General features: G+C 36.0%; 2 protein-coding genes across 4 annotated transcripts in view; both read right to left on the reverse strand.

Annotated features, from left to right (window-relative positions):
• Positions 1 to 6,509, reverse strand: part of unk (unk zinc finger) — a 12,366-nt gene extending 5,857 nt beyond the window's left edge. The window contains exons 1-7 of the mRNA XM_079595969.1: positions 6,079 to 6,509; positions 5,103 to 5,312; positions 4,846 to 5,022; positions 3,988 to 4,118; positions 3,732 to 3,867; positions 1,568 to 1,685; positions 16 to 100 (exon numbers count right to left, since the gene is read on the reverse strand). Of these exons, the coding sequence (XP_079452095.1) occupies positions 16 to 100; positions 1,568 to 1,685; positions 3,732 to 3,867; positions 3,988 to 4,118; positions 4,846 to 5,022; positions 5,103 to 5,312; positions 6,079 to 6,230 (1,009 nt within the window). The 5' untranslated portion in view covers positions 6,231 to 6,509. The remainder of the gene's footprint in view (positions 1 to 15; positions 101 to 1,567; positions 1,686 to 3,731; positions 3,868 to 3,987; positions 4,119 to 4,845; positions 5,023 to 5,102; positions 5,313 to 6,078) is intronic.
• A 477-nt stretch (positions 6,510 to 6,986) lies between these two features.
• Positions 6,987 to 13,930, reverse strand: LOC306989903 (uncharacterized protein). Of its 3 annotated transcripts, none has more exons than XR_013795769.1 (16): positions 13,766 to 13,930; positions 12,754 to 12,858; positions 12,202 to 12,277; positions 11,015 to 11,171; positions 10,895 to 10,940; positions 10,740 to 10,798; positions 10,571 to 10,606; positions 10,424 to 10,476; positions 10,067 to 10,199; positions 8,451 to 8,668; positions 8,314 to 8,359; positions 8,090 to 8,175; positions 7,945 to 8,004; positions 7,781 to 7,869; positions 7,383 to 7,477; positions 6,987 to 7,278 (listed from the first exon to the last, which is right to left on the reverse strand). XR_013795769.1 is itself a non-coding variant. In XM_079595970.1 (16 exons), exons 1-16 carry the CDS (start codon positions 13,800 to 13,802, stop codon positions 7,244 to 7,246), a joined length of 1,311 nt encoding a protein of 436 aa, XP_079452096.1. In that variant the 5' UTR covers positions 13,803 to 13,930; the 3' UTR covers positions 6,987 to 7,243. The 3 variants fall into 3 exon arrangements, 2 of the variants coding, with proteins under 2 accessions (XP_079452096.1, XP_079452097.1); XM_079595970.1 differs by having other exon boundaries at positions 8,110 to 8,175; XM_079595971.1 differs by lacking the exon at positions 10,571 to 10,606 and having other exon boundaries at positions 8,110 to 8,175.
• Positions 13,931 to 15,720: the final 1,790 nt, after the last annotated feature.

Genomic DNA, 15,720 nt, shown 5'->3' on the forward strand with positions numbered 1-15,720 from the left:
AAAATGTAACCTTACTTTCTAAATGAGCAAAAGCGCAGAACGGCCCTCTGGGACAGTTGCCACTCTGCTGAATATCATTGCATTTGGTGGATTTGTAGATCTGTGGAGGAAAACATGAATTATTAGGAAAATAAGAAAATGCTAGTGGTGCTTGCTTTGCTTATTTAAAAGTACCAAAAAAATATTGGGGTGTTGCTATGCGGTTGCTAGGGTGTTCTGGGTGGTTTGGTTTCTTCTCTACTATAGTGTATAACTGTGGTTCTCAACAAGGCGGCCTCAGCAAGCATCCAAAGAGGCTTCAAGATAACTTAAAATAATTGAAAATAAGATAAAACAAGCATTAAAATACGTTAAAACAACAAAAAATTAAAGACTAAAACCTAAAAGATTTTTCATATTGAATTCACCCTCTTAACAACGGTTTAAATATATATACAGAATAATCATTTTGTATCTGCCAAGCTCTAAAATATTTAATCAGGTAGAAATTGTGATTAAAAATATTTTTAAATATCCAGTAAAACAGTTCATTATTAATTATTACGGAGCCCCACACATGACATGTGGGCAAAAAATATATATCGTGGCCGCAAATAAAAAATGTGTTCTCTAATTTATTTTAGTAAGACGTGGCCATGATTTACTAATTTGTTCCCTTGTTTTAGTTAAATAGTGGTCAGTCTGGTCTGCTGATGTATTAGTAAGTTGTGGGAACGAATTCTTAATTCGTGGCCACAATATATATTTTTATAATTATTTTAGGTATTGTTTTAATAGAGTTTAGAAAAACGGAGTTAGAGCTGCACAATTAATCATTAAAAGATTGCGATCTCTTCAAACACCCACACGATCTTATTCCTAAATGTCAAAACATCCTGTGTCTATTAAACCTTTAACACGTACGATCACAGCGAACATTCAAATTTACATTCGTACTGCTGCTGACACACAGAGAGTTATCATCATGTATAGATATGAAACAGCTTCACAAACAACCACACAGTATCATTATTTCTGTCTTATACAATAATTCATATTATCACAGAAGTACTGTAATAAAGTTTATAGCTCAGATGTCTACGGTAGCAATTAAAATAGGGTAAATCACCTTTTTGACGCTTCAAATAAAGATTGTATCAATTACATAGTTTGACAAGTGACTTAAAAAAAAACTTTTTTTAAAAGATTCATCAAAAATGCTGATGCATACAGTAATGAAACAAGTGAAGTCTTTATGAGCAAGTCATTGAATCATCCATTTAAAATATGGCTCAGGTTCTTTATTTTTTCTGCCTGTTTTGTCGTTCTCCAGTGTCCAAAAATGTGTGTCTTATGAATTAGAAAAGGAAGAGAACAAATGTGAGCTATAGTAACAACTAATCAATAACCTAAAAAAGAGCCTCTTAAGCCAAAGGGCCAAACAAAATAGCAACCTTATCGAGAATCACAAGCACAGCATAATCAAATAGGCACCGTTTTATTAGATCAGGTTCATAAATGTCCTTGTTCTTGCTGTAAATGTTGATGTTAAACAGAGTTCAGCTCCATTAGACCGAGTGTGAAATACCTCCGGGTGGAACTGCTGTTCTGTCCGCGTGTGGCAGTACTGGCAGCTTTCTCCGCTCTCGCACTTACTGGGGTCTCCCCACTCGTCACTGTGCTTCACTGAGGGACACGGCAGGGCTCTTCAAGAACAAACAAACATTATTAGCATGGAAGATGTCAGCCACCATCCTACAGAGCAGGAAATTAAGTTCATTCAAATGGGATTGCACACATAGCTATCTGATTTGTCAGTACTTTTTAAAGGAATAGTTCAGAATTTTAAAATAAAAACAATAGTTTGTTGCATGTAACAGTTAACTAACATCAGAGAACCGTGAACATGTTGTTAAATTACAGAAATATTAACTTAAAAGTTATTTCAAGTAAATATTTTAAGTCAAAGGAGTTCTGTTGACCAAAAAGTTTGGAAATCTAGAATAATACACCCAAAAAAATCAAACCGAAACTCAAACTGAAAATTCAGGATGCACTAGGATGCATATAATTCTATTAATATTAGACTTAATTTCATGACTTAATTTAAATGATTCGGAAATTAAAAAACAGCAAATCAATAATTAAAAAAAAAAAAAGTATAATAAAAAATGGTGTCTAATAAAATGAATTCATACAACTTTAACCATTTATAAATCTACTTTTAAAAAAAATCTGTCAAATAAGGTGCTGCACAACATAACTTGTATACTGCGTAAATTAAAACACGAATAAAAAAAAAACATCTTGGTTGAATGAAATTGCTTTGATAATAATAATAAATCAGCATTTAATTATATAATAGTAACATATTTCTGTCAAAGTTTCTAAAGTGAAACCAAACCTTTATTTTGGCAGTTTGTCATAAAGATCTTTGAGTTTCCATGTGTATTTGAATTGGCGGTAGCTTTTCTTAAAGGATAATTCCGGTATTTAACACCTTGAGTCTACATTGTAGTTTGTTTTGGATGAACAAGAGTGGTGGACAACATTTTTTTGACAATGGTTCCTCTCTCGAGTTTTTGACTATAAAAGAATTGGCCATGGACCCATTTAACATTGGAGTCAATGGGCATGTCCGAAAATGTCATTAAAACAACCTTTAACATTAGTTTTCAAAACTGTGCAACTCACCGAGTGATTAGTGATGTTAGTTGATGTTCCAGAAACAAAAAGTGTTGCGAAATACAGTTTCTGTCGTGTTTTATTTGTCATTTTGTAAGTTACACGGTTGTGAAGTGTCTGAAAAAATAGTTCCACTATAGCAAAATAAACGGATTGGAATCATACATTGCGACGATATATTGTTTATAATCATCAACGAACACCACTAACCACTCGGTGAGTTTAACAGTTTTGTAAACGAACATTATTGGCTGTTTTAATGACATTTTCAGACATGCACATTGACTCCAATGTTAAATGGGTCCATGGCCAATTCAATTATAGTCAAAAACTCAAGAGAGGAACCATTGTCAAAAAAATGTTGTCCACCACTCTTGTTCATCCAAAACAAACTACAATATAGACTCAAGGTGTTAAATACCGGAATTATCCTTTAAATGAAATGTTGACATGGCAGACGGTGAAAACACCATGAGCGTCATGTGCGATTCAGTTTGTGCAGTAGATAAAACTACGGCACTCATTCTCATAGACACGCGCAGAACATGCAGACTTTTTAGCGACAGACATCATTGGAGAGAAGCGCTATTAAACGTCACGTTTTCGGCCCTCCAAAACTTTTTCAGCCGAAATCAAAATGCTGAATATTTTTGGATGTTGAAATTTCAGTGCATCACTACACTATATCATCATACCAAACTGTATGATCACTTTTACATCAAACACAAACGGAGAACCATAGCTGTCAGGATCCATTTCATTTATTTTTGAAAGAAAATATGAGTTTTGCCAGAAGGGAAGAATATTAGTGAATAACAGCTTAAATTTTGGTATTTTCTTCACTTTAAGCGATCACTTTAGAATATATAAAATATAACTTTTTTGTCCCTTTTTCATCACCCTGAACTGTTGTTGTATGGAAATGATCTACGTAAAGATTCTTAGTTTGTGTCCCCAGAAAAAATAACGATGTACTTATAGCATAACATGAGAGTAAATACTGCCAGTTTTGTGAGGTGAACTATCCCTTTAGGTTTTCTATACAATGAGGCATTTGTTGTTCAGACCTGTATTTGTGCTTGTGAGGGCTCCGTCTGCGGTCTTTGCTGTTGTGATAGTAGGGACATGCATAGCCCTGACGGCACAGCCGAGGAGGTTTTTTGCAAAGCTCAGTCTTGTAGTGCGAGAGCACAAAACTGTTGTCTGCATGAAGAGAAATGGGCAAAGAACGACATGAAGAATGACACAAATGTAAAGTGACATTTTAGTTCATATTCAAGTCGAGTGTGTGTATGTATATGTATGTTTAGTGGCTGGTTTCACCTTGCCAGCGTGGATCTTCACTCAGGGTCTTTTCTATGAGCGCAGTGCTGGCCACAACTCCTGACTGCCCTTCTCCAGATGTTCCCTCAACCAATCCAGTCGCAGCTTGGGCTTCTAACACCTGAACCTCTCTGAACAAGAAATTAAAAATATAAACGTCAAACCAAGGAAAATATCCACAATGATCACTACCGTTCAAAAGTTTGGGGTCAGTACCATTAAAAAAATAAAAAATAAAAATTATACTTTTATTATAGGATGCGTTAAATTGATCAAAAGTGACAGTAGAAAAAGTGACAGTAAAGATACTAATAATGTTAAAAGATTTCTATGTCAAATGAATGCTGTTCTTTTGAACTTTCTAATCAAACAAAGAATTTAAAAAAATCCTGAAAAAAAGTATCAGTTTCCACAATACATATTAAGCAGCACAAATGTTTTCAACATAAAAATAAATGTTTCTTGAGCACCATATTCGATGATTTCTGAAGGATCATGTAAGTAATGATGCTGAAAATTTAGATTTGCCATCAAAGGAATAAATAACATTAAAATTACTTTAGCTTGTAATAATATTTCACAATATTACAGTTTTTTTTATCAAGTAAACGCAGCCATGAGAGCATCAGAGACTTTTCAAAAATATGATAAAAATCTTATCAATGCCAAAGTACATGGTAGTGAATCATAATAATAAATGTGGAAGCAATACAATGAATGACTTCAAAAAAAAATAACTTTTTATGCATGTCACAGAAGAGAACGAATATATGTTTTGGAACAATACCATGAATAAATGTTGATGATTTTCATATTCAGATGAACTATTGCTTTAAAAGTCAACTCCCTGGTCCCTACCTGATGTCATAGACAGGGCTACGGAGGTCATGGGAGCCGTGAGCAAAGGCACAGTGAGGGCCGTTCTTACTGCAGTGGCCCTTCCCATCTGTCTCGTGGATACAGGAGCCAGTCTTATAGTACCGCAGGTGATACCGCCTCTCCGTGTCTCCGGCTGTTCGGTGTAAAAACGGACACCTGGAAGTCAATTAAAAACAGATATCAACATAAATTCAGACACTGTGGCTAAAAAAACGGAGTATCTTGCTGGTTCTTACTCGTCTCCATCAGGACAACTCCCCGCGCCCTCGTCGTATTTAACGCAGTACACATCAGGGCTGTAATTAAAAGTTCCATCTCGTCTGCGGATCGGCCTCCGCCGCCTCTGGTTCAGGAAGTGCCAGTGGAAGCAGGTGAAGGGCCGGTGCTGAGTGCACTTGTGCTGCACGAATAGGGGACACTGCTCCGTCCTAAACTCCTTCAGATACCTTAAACAGAGAAAGTAGAAAGGAAGGTAAAAATGAAGAAAGATAAAGCGCAAGGACGGATTAAAGGGGTGTAGCAACAACCTGAACTGACAAAACACTGCATGACAATGTATCAAAACATGAGATTTTCATAGAAACCACTATAGTGATTTCTATAGTATCTATCTGGTTATGCTTGAATACTGTCCATGTCAATGGTGGTTAAAGCCCTGATGTAAATTAATAAAATGTCTTTGAAAAAGTCTATAGTGAATAAAAATGTTTTGGTTGTGTTCAGCTGTAAGAAGCTTTACCAATTAAATGTTGCTCTTCGTTCAATTTTCATTGATAATTTTGCAGTGGTAAATGACTAGAAAGTGTATGACAAAATCAGGCAAATTCATTGGTCATAAAATGTGGGAACCTACTTGTGTGATGCTTAATCATCAGTTAAATGAAGCACAGATCAAAATATTGGATGTAACTTAAACCACAATATCAATATCCGTAACATATCAGACTAAGCATTGTATAGCTTGCTTTTATTGTGTTTACAAATCACCAGACCTCTTGCCAGGATGCTCAAGTGTATCCTTCAAAACAGCATCCCAATACAATGCAGGTATGCATAATATCACACAACTAGGCCTCCACAAAACACAACTCTTGATCCAGCTCATCACCCAGAGCCCACAATTACGCATCAGAGGCGTGTGAAATTAGTGATGCATGAAATATGTGATTTGCATGTGTAATCAGGTGGGTGTAAAGGTGTTTCGTTACGTACGTGTAGTGCTGGGGTTTTTCGGGCTGTGCGTGCAGCACGTTAGCGGGGGACGTCGTGCCACCTGCCGAGGGTGAGGAGCTGGAGGAGGACGATGAAGGTCCCAGGTTGGCAGCGGCACCCGAAGAACCGGGCTGAGATGGTGCTTTCGACATGATTTATCGAATTATGGCCATCAAACAGTTTAATATTGGGAGAGCTGCGAAGTCCGCATTCTTTTTCGATCTGCGCATGCGCCAGATCTGGCAAAGAGGAAATTCCGGGCCATTGTGATGACGTTTTAGAAGCGCGAGAATCGATTCTTTCGAACAGTTTGATTCGAGCACCACTAGGACTGTTCAGTTCGATGCGTACATGAATGGTTCAGACCTATTGTGTGAACCGGCTCAACTGATTCGTTGAAAGGAATCAAGTCAAAAGAACGATTCGTTCTTGGTCGTAGGAGAGTGAAGTCAGAGATAATGAATCCCCAAACCAAGAGCGAGATGTGCTTCAAATTCAAAGTCGCAGATAAAGGCCACCAAAACGTGATATTGATTTCTTCATAAAAAAATACTGCATAACAAATTAAGGATGTTTGCTTTTTATTTTTACACTTAAAATATTCTTAAAAACATCTCCTGCCTTGGTGGAAGCAAAAATATTATCTTTAAAAAAAGATATCGAGTTTACATGTTCAGTGACATACATTTACTTATTTGATTAGAGAACTTGAAAGAATGGAGAATGTTAATTCCTTATTAATTGTATGACACATTTAATTTGTCTTTGTTTTACTTTTTTTAAATCCTACAACCTTGTTTATTTCCAATTTTAAATGCATAAATAAATACATTATATATATTTTCAAGTATTCTTGGACCCCTGTGTGTGCATTTAATTTAGTGGTAATTTAAACTTAAAAAAAAAAAAAGTGTTTTCAAATAGTTGTATAACAGTGATAATGTAATAAAGGCATGAAATCTGACTGACTCAGTGTTTCATGTTTTTCTATCAAAACAACATAGCACAAATACAGGGTATTACAATAAGGTTTTATCTATAATATATACTAATACAAACAATAAACTATATTGTTATAATACATTAAAATATATGACAATACATAGTGTTAAAAAACATGATGCAAACTACAAAAGATGTCAAGTCCACTTAAGTTCTGGGTTTTTCATACAAACCATTCTGTATGTTTAAACCCAGCAGCTGTGGGGGAAAAAATATACAAATTACTTCTAAAGTGATCGACGCTTGAAATACGAATCCTTTTATTAATTTAACACTGTTAATCAAGGTGGTTTCAAACTCACCTATACGGTTAACAATCTCTTCACACTCACTAGTTGTGGCAGCCTGCAGGACCACACAACAGAACCCTGTTGGTTTTCCTGCCTGTGGCGAATCCCTGAAACCAATTAAATGTTTAGTACTGAATGTCCAAGAAAATACAAGCTCAAAAACATAAAGCCTGGAAGGAAATGTCACTGATAAGAAAATGGAATGCAGATAAACGGTAATCTAATACCGTAAACTCATAATACGCCAGGCATTTATTCAAATTCCAACACCCCATCAAATACCTGAAAGCCCGACTTTAAAAAAAGAAACATTTGATATTTCCAGAAAGAAAGCATGCCATTCATCTCATTTTAATTACTTATATATGAATAGACATATATTATACAACAGTTTCTCAAAGTATACTTACAATAAACAGAAAGCAAAAATGGTTAAATCAGGTTGGCTTCCAAACCTCCCAACACATGATATCTCAGGGAAATGGTGTTGAAACAGCTCCTAAACAAAAGGAGAGACTTCGGCTTGAAAATTATATACCTTACATAGTTATACATAACACTGAATAATACAAACCTGCTTATTGGACTTCTCTATGCAGGTAAGATGAGTCTCCTTTACATCCAGCAGTACTTCCTGTATGACAAAATCAGAAAGAATGCATGAAAAATCGTACAGATGTCACAACTAGCTTACATATATCTCTTTACATATAACTCACTTGATTAAATGTAGATGTACCTTTCTTGCCTGTTTGCTCTGCAGAACCTCAGGAATGGCATGCTGCAGAACCTCCTTACCTCCACACTTAAGATTTAACAAAAATAACATTGATATTCAATAATCACACTATTTAGGATCACATATTGACTAAAATGATACACATGCATGGATTAAAGCGAAGCAAGAGCACCATAAAGAGAGATGTTTACACAACTACTGTACCATTCCTATGTTTGCTTTTCCTAAGAGGTGTACAGCGTAGAGGATCCTGTAAATGAAACACGATCAAACAGGCCAGACTGTTTATGGTATTTGTGACTAATACAATTGCAAACACGCATGAAGTTTATTGAGAGTACCTGCCGTCTTTCACACACTGCGTCTGCCCTCTCTTCTGGCCCGCAGTTCTGTCCTGCTGAGAGGCGGGTTTCGGGCCAAACCGAAGCGAGGGTTTTTCCTGTTTGAGTTTTCGTAAGTGTTTGACCAGCGGCTGATAGATGGACCCATCTTCTCCTCTCCAACGTATAAAGTGAATGGAAAGTGGCTGACCCTTCAGCTTAGACAAAACCACACCTGCCTTAGAGGGGGGGAAAGTGTGTGGCCTGTCAGTCAGATATTGATCTTTACAGTACCTTTATTGATCTTTTTTTTTCTTCATATTTGCAGAGACATATTTTAAAGTCGCGATGTAATGGAAGTACTGACAGATCTTTTATACTATACTGTATTGTGCTGTACTGTACATCCGAGTGATTATCGGATAATCAATTATCGACTTGGTTCTATGCATCAGTTGCCGATTGGACCTTGTGGTCGACTAAACTGCATAAATCACCAGAGAGAAGTACGTTGTTTCACCGGAAGATCGAGTTACGATATTTTAATTCAAATTACAGTCATATACGTTCGCAATAAGATCAACAAGTATTTGGAAAATAGGGTGAATTTTCATTTCATGTCACCTTTAAAATGCTGGTGCAAATCAGATTTGAGCACTACTACACAACTTTTATTTTGGTCTGTTTATCACATTAGTTGTGAAAATACTGTAATCAATTATTTACTCTCATGTTGTTCCAAACCCATAAGACTTTCGCTCATCTTCAGAACACAAATGAAGATATTTTTGTTGAATGTTTTTAATGTCTCTCCATTGAAAGTCGAGTCACCCAAAACATTATAAAACATTCATAAAGAGATCGTAAAATAAATCTATTTGAATCAAGTAGCTTAATCCAACTCTTCTGAAGAGACACGATTGCTTTATATGAAGAACAATTTTAATTTAGGCTTTTATTCACTCTTAAACATACATAAAGCAGTCAAAATTTGGTAAATGTGGATATATTTTACGATCTCTTTATGTACGTTTTTAACTGTCAGAGTTTTGGGTGAGCAGACTTTCAATGGAAGCACAGAACTAGTCTTATGGTTTTAGATGGAATGACATGAGAGTGAGTAATGGACAGAATAAAAAAAAAATGTTTGTGAACTAACACTTATTGTTTGGCCTTAGAAGTCTTGGAATATAGCACATAAATGATATGAATCATTTGAATAACTTTAATGTTACTTTAATCATGTGCAGTTAATATTATCATTTACATTTATGCATTATCATCCACTTCGTGGAAACCAGCAGGTTGAACATTGTACCTAACATCTCTTTTAGTGTTTCCCAGATGAAAGAAAATAATATTTGGTTGGAACAAGTATATGATGACAAAATTGTCATTTTTCAAAGAACTTTTCCTTTAAAGCGATGACAGGAACCACATCTTGATGAACGAGTATTAGAATAAGCAAACACAATGTGAACACAGAAGCATATCATGATTATTTAATCAATTCAGGCAAAGCAGAGAACAGAGTACACATGTATCAGGCTGTCTGTAGAAGCAATCTAATATATATATATTTATGTTGGAATGTTGGGTCATGCAGGACACATTTTATGGGTATGATTTATTCTGACCTGCCCATTGCTAGCATTCCTCAGTGATATCCCATTGATTTCATCAATGATGTCACCAGGCTCGGCAAACATATCCGCCTGAGCTTGACTACCCTGAAGCAGGTCCAGCACAAACACGCGTCCATCTAGGTACCTTCAGAAAGAAATATGGGATATTAATGGGAATACTAACTAGTAATATGTGCTGTTCAATCTAGACAATCAAAAACGTGCATTGTGTATTTGCGCACTATTTTTTCAACACAGACAGCAAAAGGAGGGGATCAGAATGTGAACAAAAATGATTTCTAGAATAACTGGCTAAAATAACGAACAAATGCAGCATTCAGAATTGAAAAGACATGCCGACATGCTAACCTGAGCACCATTCCCAGCTCCCGACAGGGAACAGCTTCATAGATTTGACACACCTAAAACACAAGCAAGGTTTGCAACATGCAGTTCAACATTACCTCTTCATGCACATACAGGCAAATGAAGCATGTCAGAATATTAAGATTGTACCGGGAGCAGCCAGCTTTCATCCAGGAAACTGCAGTTCTGAGATTAAAGTCACAGAGAGGAAGTTCCCAGGAAAAAACGACAAATTACAGCAACAAATCTCAAACTCAGCACATTGTGTATATATATATATTATATTATATAGCGAATACACAGGCTTAGTGGTTCATACCTCAATATTGATCTTAAAGTTCATTTCTGACAACACCATAGACAGTGAAAGAAACGGTTCTGTTTGGAAACAGTTGGGATACTATTTATTTACAGCAAATAAAAAATTTAAAAACAACGGCTAAAGTTAGATGGTTTGTGAAACCAAAAACTCACCTACAAACTCCTCATTTCTAAGAATAGAAATGTTGGGGCAATACCACTGCAAAGAAAAGAAATGATGTTGATTATTCTGTAAAAGACGAGATTCAGTCATCACTCTGAGTGTCCACTAACCTCGATTACTCTGTTTGTGTGCAGCAGGTGTTTAACTACATTTCCCAGGGTTCTCCTCATCAACATGAGCCGTATGAAGAAGCGTCCTCGGCCTTGAGATGTAATGAGTTTGCTGCAGGCTGTCGTCTGCTGCACTGCCAAAGAGACTGAACTCAACCTTCATGGGCAGACAGAACATTTTGATCATTAAGATGCACTATTTTCAGAAAAAATGTGATTGTGATTAATCATAAGCTGTTATTTTTAAAAATAGAAGCATTATGATGTAATATATATATATATATTGTTATTGCAATTATTAGAATAACAATTTAGGAATGACAAAAACTACCTCTTTTATTTATATTGATCCATAATGTTTTATCATTTTAAATGTTTCAAAATCCTACATTACAGTTTATGTCCTGGATAGGGTAGGGTAGGACATTTTCGGAGAGGCTAGCAATAGCGAGCTAGCTTTCAAAGCATAGATGTCAAACACATGAACTCATACAGCAGGGAAAAGTGTGACGAGAGACGGCGTTAAACTACCTCATGTCTCAAAGCACATAACATTACAATGATAATCAACATAATCAACCTTATGAGCACTGACCTGTACTACCTGACTGCTGCAGATTCATTTCTGTGTTGATAGCGTTGCCATTGAAACGCATAAATTTGAGTCACGAACCGCTGCGAGTATAACATCACGGGTTTCCATCTCTTCCAAATTACGGTAGTTATGGCGTGAACGCAGCATAACACATTGTTTTGGTTCAGGAGGATCTGTAAAAGGCGGCTGCTGTTTCGGTTGTGGTGCTCGGTGACTGACGTCTGTCTAACTCTACATAGCATGAAACACGCTGATGACGTGTGATGTCTGTGTGCGGAGGTATGGAAATACATATGTTGACAGGCAGGTAGGACATCGTATCATTGCATTCGGACCGAATACGATGATTGGACAAACATTTTATGGTCCTATGCCTTCCACAGACGATATATAAATACAATTTAGACCACTTAACTTAGTGATTGCTATCAGGATGTGAATAGACTTTCAACCAGCATAAAAATAAAAAATAAAATAAAAAATTCTGGATCCCGGATCGCCTGCCCTGCCTTTAATTAGACCTTGAATCCCAGATTTTCTTTCATAATAAATTATCCTAAAAATGAGAAGCAATGAGTGCATAAAGACTCACCTGCCACATGTGTCGTGCTGTAGAAGCTGTTCGAAACAATGCCAGTAATCTCTATGTGCTAAGCTGAGAACAGGCTCTAAAAAAATGAATGACATGCAGCATTCATTATATAATAATTGTATTTTTTTTTTATCTAAGAAACAAACAGCTACTAATAATTATATAATTAAAATTAGCCTGGAATGTTTTTGTATGCACTTGCTTGCTGCTTTTCCTTTTACTATCTTGAACTAAAGAAATGCATATGTAGACAGTTTATGTGTGTGTACAGTTTAATTTGTGTACAACTACTTTGGAGCATTTAAGCTTAAAAATTCAGGTCAAAGGGTTATAACGTCATGGGAAACATAAATTAAGTTAAGTGTGTCCACATTTCTAAAGTATATTGTCAATAGACACATCCTTGTTATTTGTAAACAGCAATAAATGTCGCCTATAATGTGTATGTATTTTCTCACAATGTGTGCCAGGTGTAATAATGTGCCCTGTGTTTGCTGACAGGTGACAATGTGCAGGTGTACAGGAGAGTGTGTGTTGGTGTGTGGATCTCACGCTGTAGTCCCTTTTGCAGTATTAGTTCCAGGAGCTCACAGCAGGATGCCAGGTGTGGGTTGGAGTCAGTCACAGTGCCCTCCGATTTCAAATTCAAAATGCACACTTGGAATAAACAGGGAGGATTATGGTTAATGATTAGTTTTCTGTTTTTAACCACAAAATGTAATGTAGGTACGTGGAATAACCCTTGCATCATTAAACCAGTTCAAAACAACACACACTGGCATACTTGGTTGCCAGGAATATGATAAAACGAGATGGATCTGGAGCGGAGAGAGGAAATTTCTGACCCTGCTCCAGACTGGCTTTTGCTTTGTGTGTTTTGGTTGTATTTTTAGACTAGCAGAGAGAAATGTGTTAAATATTGACAATATTCCCTATTGTAAAAAGATTTGAGTTAAATTGGCTTCTCGAACAAGAAACAAAAATGGAGGGCGGGACTTGATTTTGTCCATTGTTGTGGTTTGCTATTGCTTGAGTGACAGGTTGTCCCGCCCTTGCGCCTGTAAACAGGTCATCAGAGAAGATGTGTTTTGATTAAAGATTACGAGGGCACAGCATTTAAAAATAATGATGTATGCACGAATAAATAATTTATAATAGCCTAAATGCCGCACAATTCAATAAAAAATGGTCAATTTTGATTTCATGGTGACTTTCTCCCCTATTAGTACGGCTACTCGGATACTTAAACGACAAATAGGCTACTCTTTTTTTTGTAGTATACAAATGTTACGTATTTGTCTCCCGAGATTTACAAAAAATGCGGAAAATATAGTAACTCAGACTATATCCTAAAGAGCAGCAATCAAAACATCCTCTCCAGTGTGGTCACTTCGATATTAATTCAAAACGGGGTTTCTGAGTGTGCAAAATAAGAGAAGTATGCTAGCTATCTATTTATCTGCCAACAACAGGCGCTGCTAACAGCTCTGACAGCCTTTCATCATCTGTTGCGTGACCAGAACAACTGATCAATAACCATAAAACAGCACATCGAAGGTCCTACCTTTAAGTGTTTCGATAAGCGGGTCTCTTGCTGGCATTATTGTCAATGCGCATATTCCGCCACACTTACACTGACAAGCAAATGTAAATAACCGTCATCAGAGGTCTGTTTCCTCAAGGTTGCTTCGTGAGTGAAATGTGAAGCACGTTCAGTGGTGACAGTAACACGTACCCATCATAAATGTAAATTAAACAGTTTATCGCCCCTTTATGAACCCATGATAGAGCATGGTGGTGATGATGAAGATGATGATTATCTATTGATGATCTTTTTTTTTTCTTTTTTCTTTTTTTTATATTAAAACAACCAGACATTTTGCCAAACTTTAACCCTAACAAACAAACAGCAAAAACTGTTGTTAACCAACATACAGTCCAATGTAAATAATAACAGGACGAAAACCGAGCAACATAACAACTTTACCGCTGTATATATTCGCGCTAAGAGTTTTTTATTTTTATTTTTATTATTGAAGGCAACAATGGGTACAAACGTGTAAAACCATCAATATACAATCAAACATTTATACAGACATACCATACCAGAGACAAAGAACAAAACAAACAAATGAAGAACAAACTAAAAACAAAATAAAACAAAAAACCATACATACTAAATAAAAAATGGAAAAATAAGAATATTAAGAGGATTCGGGGAATAGGTTCTATTGATGATCTATAAATCCACTAAGTCGTTCCCAAAATGCTCAAAACATTATTCAAACCGCGTTGAATAGCCTGTTTTAAATTGTTTCACCACAAATAAATAACAACAAAAATAATAGGAGTAGCTATTATGAAATAACTAAAACATAGATTTTTGCACTCTCAGTTGCTGTAGCCAATCCACATCTCAAATGGAAATTTTATATTTTAAATAGGCCTAGACATATACAAATATACAGCTCCTGTCTTGGCTAAAAAATAGCCTACACTAAATTAAATATTATTTGCTTAATTTCTGCATAATAATACATTTTTTTTAAAGCAGCTTGGTTGGAATTTATTTATATAGTGGTGTAAATAACTCTGATTAATGTTATTGTTTCTTTCTTTCATTAATTTAAATTAGTACAATGTGCATTGAGAGTTTCTTTAGTGCGATGTTGGGCCTTTGTTTAACAACAGTTAACATTTACTTTTCTTTACTGAGAAAGTCTTAGATCCTAATTGGACCTACTTCACTGGAGGCACAAGTCTTCTGTGAGGCAACATCTATGTTCAATTCACCGAGCATGCTTTAACTTACAAGTTCTTCCATTAGGACTGATTGGAAACATTCAGTAAAGGACGACAACTACCTGTTACGTCCCAGTGTGGTGACTGAAATGAGTTTATGAAGGCTGTTGCAGGAGCTTTAAGCAGTGCTTAAAGAGATAGTTCACCAAAACTGAAAAATCTGCAACTTCTGTTTCATGCCAACTTTAATTAGGTTAGAGGTTTAAAAACAAACTCAGAATCTAGATCAATAAAGCACTGCATTAAACCTTGCAATAAAAAATGCACAAGCTATAGTATAAACTATGGAAACACATTGCCTCTATAGTGGATTTGATTGGATAACTGGACTAACCATTAGACCAATTTCATTGCACGGCATCTCAAATGTTTGTTTGTTTGTTTGATCATTCTGAAAATTAGAATGGTTTTGATGACCTCCAGAAGAACTGTCTCAACACAACACCAGCATCCAGACACAATGTAGCATGACAGCGTCTATTGCGTTTCATCTGCGCGTTCAAGTCTTTTATGATACAGGATAAAAGAACCACAGTGGCTTCCATTTTATTACAGATAGTTTACGCCAATTTCCCAGAAAGTGACGATTTTGTTCTCGAACACATGAGATGCAAACAGTGCTTTGTTCATGAATGGAACTAACTTTAGATGGAAACATAGCTAATGTGAACACGGTTTACTGCTGACAACTTCCATTGAGACAACATCTTTCATTTA

Source organism: Phoxinus phoxinus, assembly GCF_949152265.1.
Source record: "Phoxinus phoxinus genome assembly, chromosome: 21".
In the NCBI taxonomy this organism is placed as follows: Eukaryota; Metazoa; Chordata; class Actinopteri; order Cypriniformes; family Leuciscidae; genus Phoxinus; species Phoxinus phoxinus.

Coding starts and splice junctions, on each gene's coding strand:
- LOC306989903 (XM_079595970.1), bottom strand. CDS start 13,802: ATGCCAGCAAGAGACCCGCTTATCGAAACACTTAAAG. Junction 10,799..10,894: donor TAGAAATGAGGAGTTTGTAG/GTGAGTTTTTGG, acceptor GTTTCCAAACAG/AACCGTTTCTTTCACTGTCT. Junction 10,200..10,423: donor GAGCTGGGAATGGTGCTCAG/GTTAGCATGTCG, acceptor TTCTTTCTGAAG/GTACCTAGATGGACGCGTGT.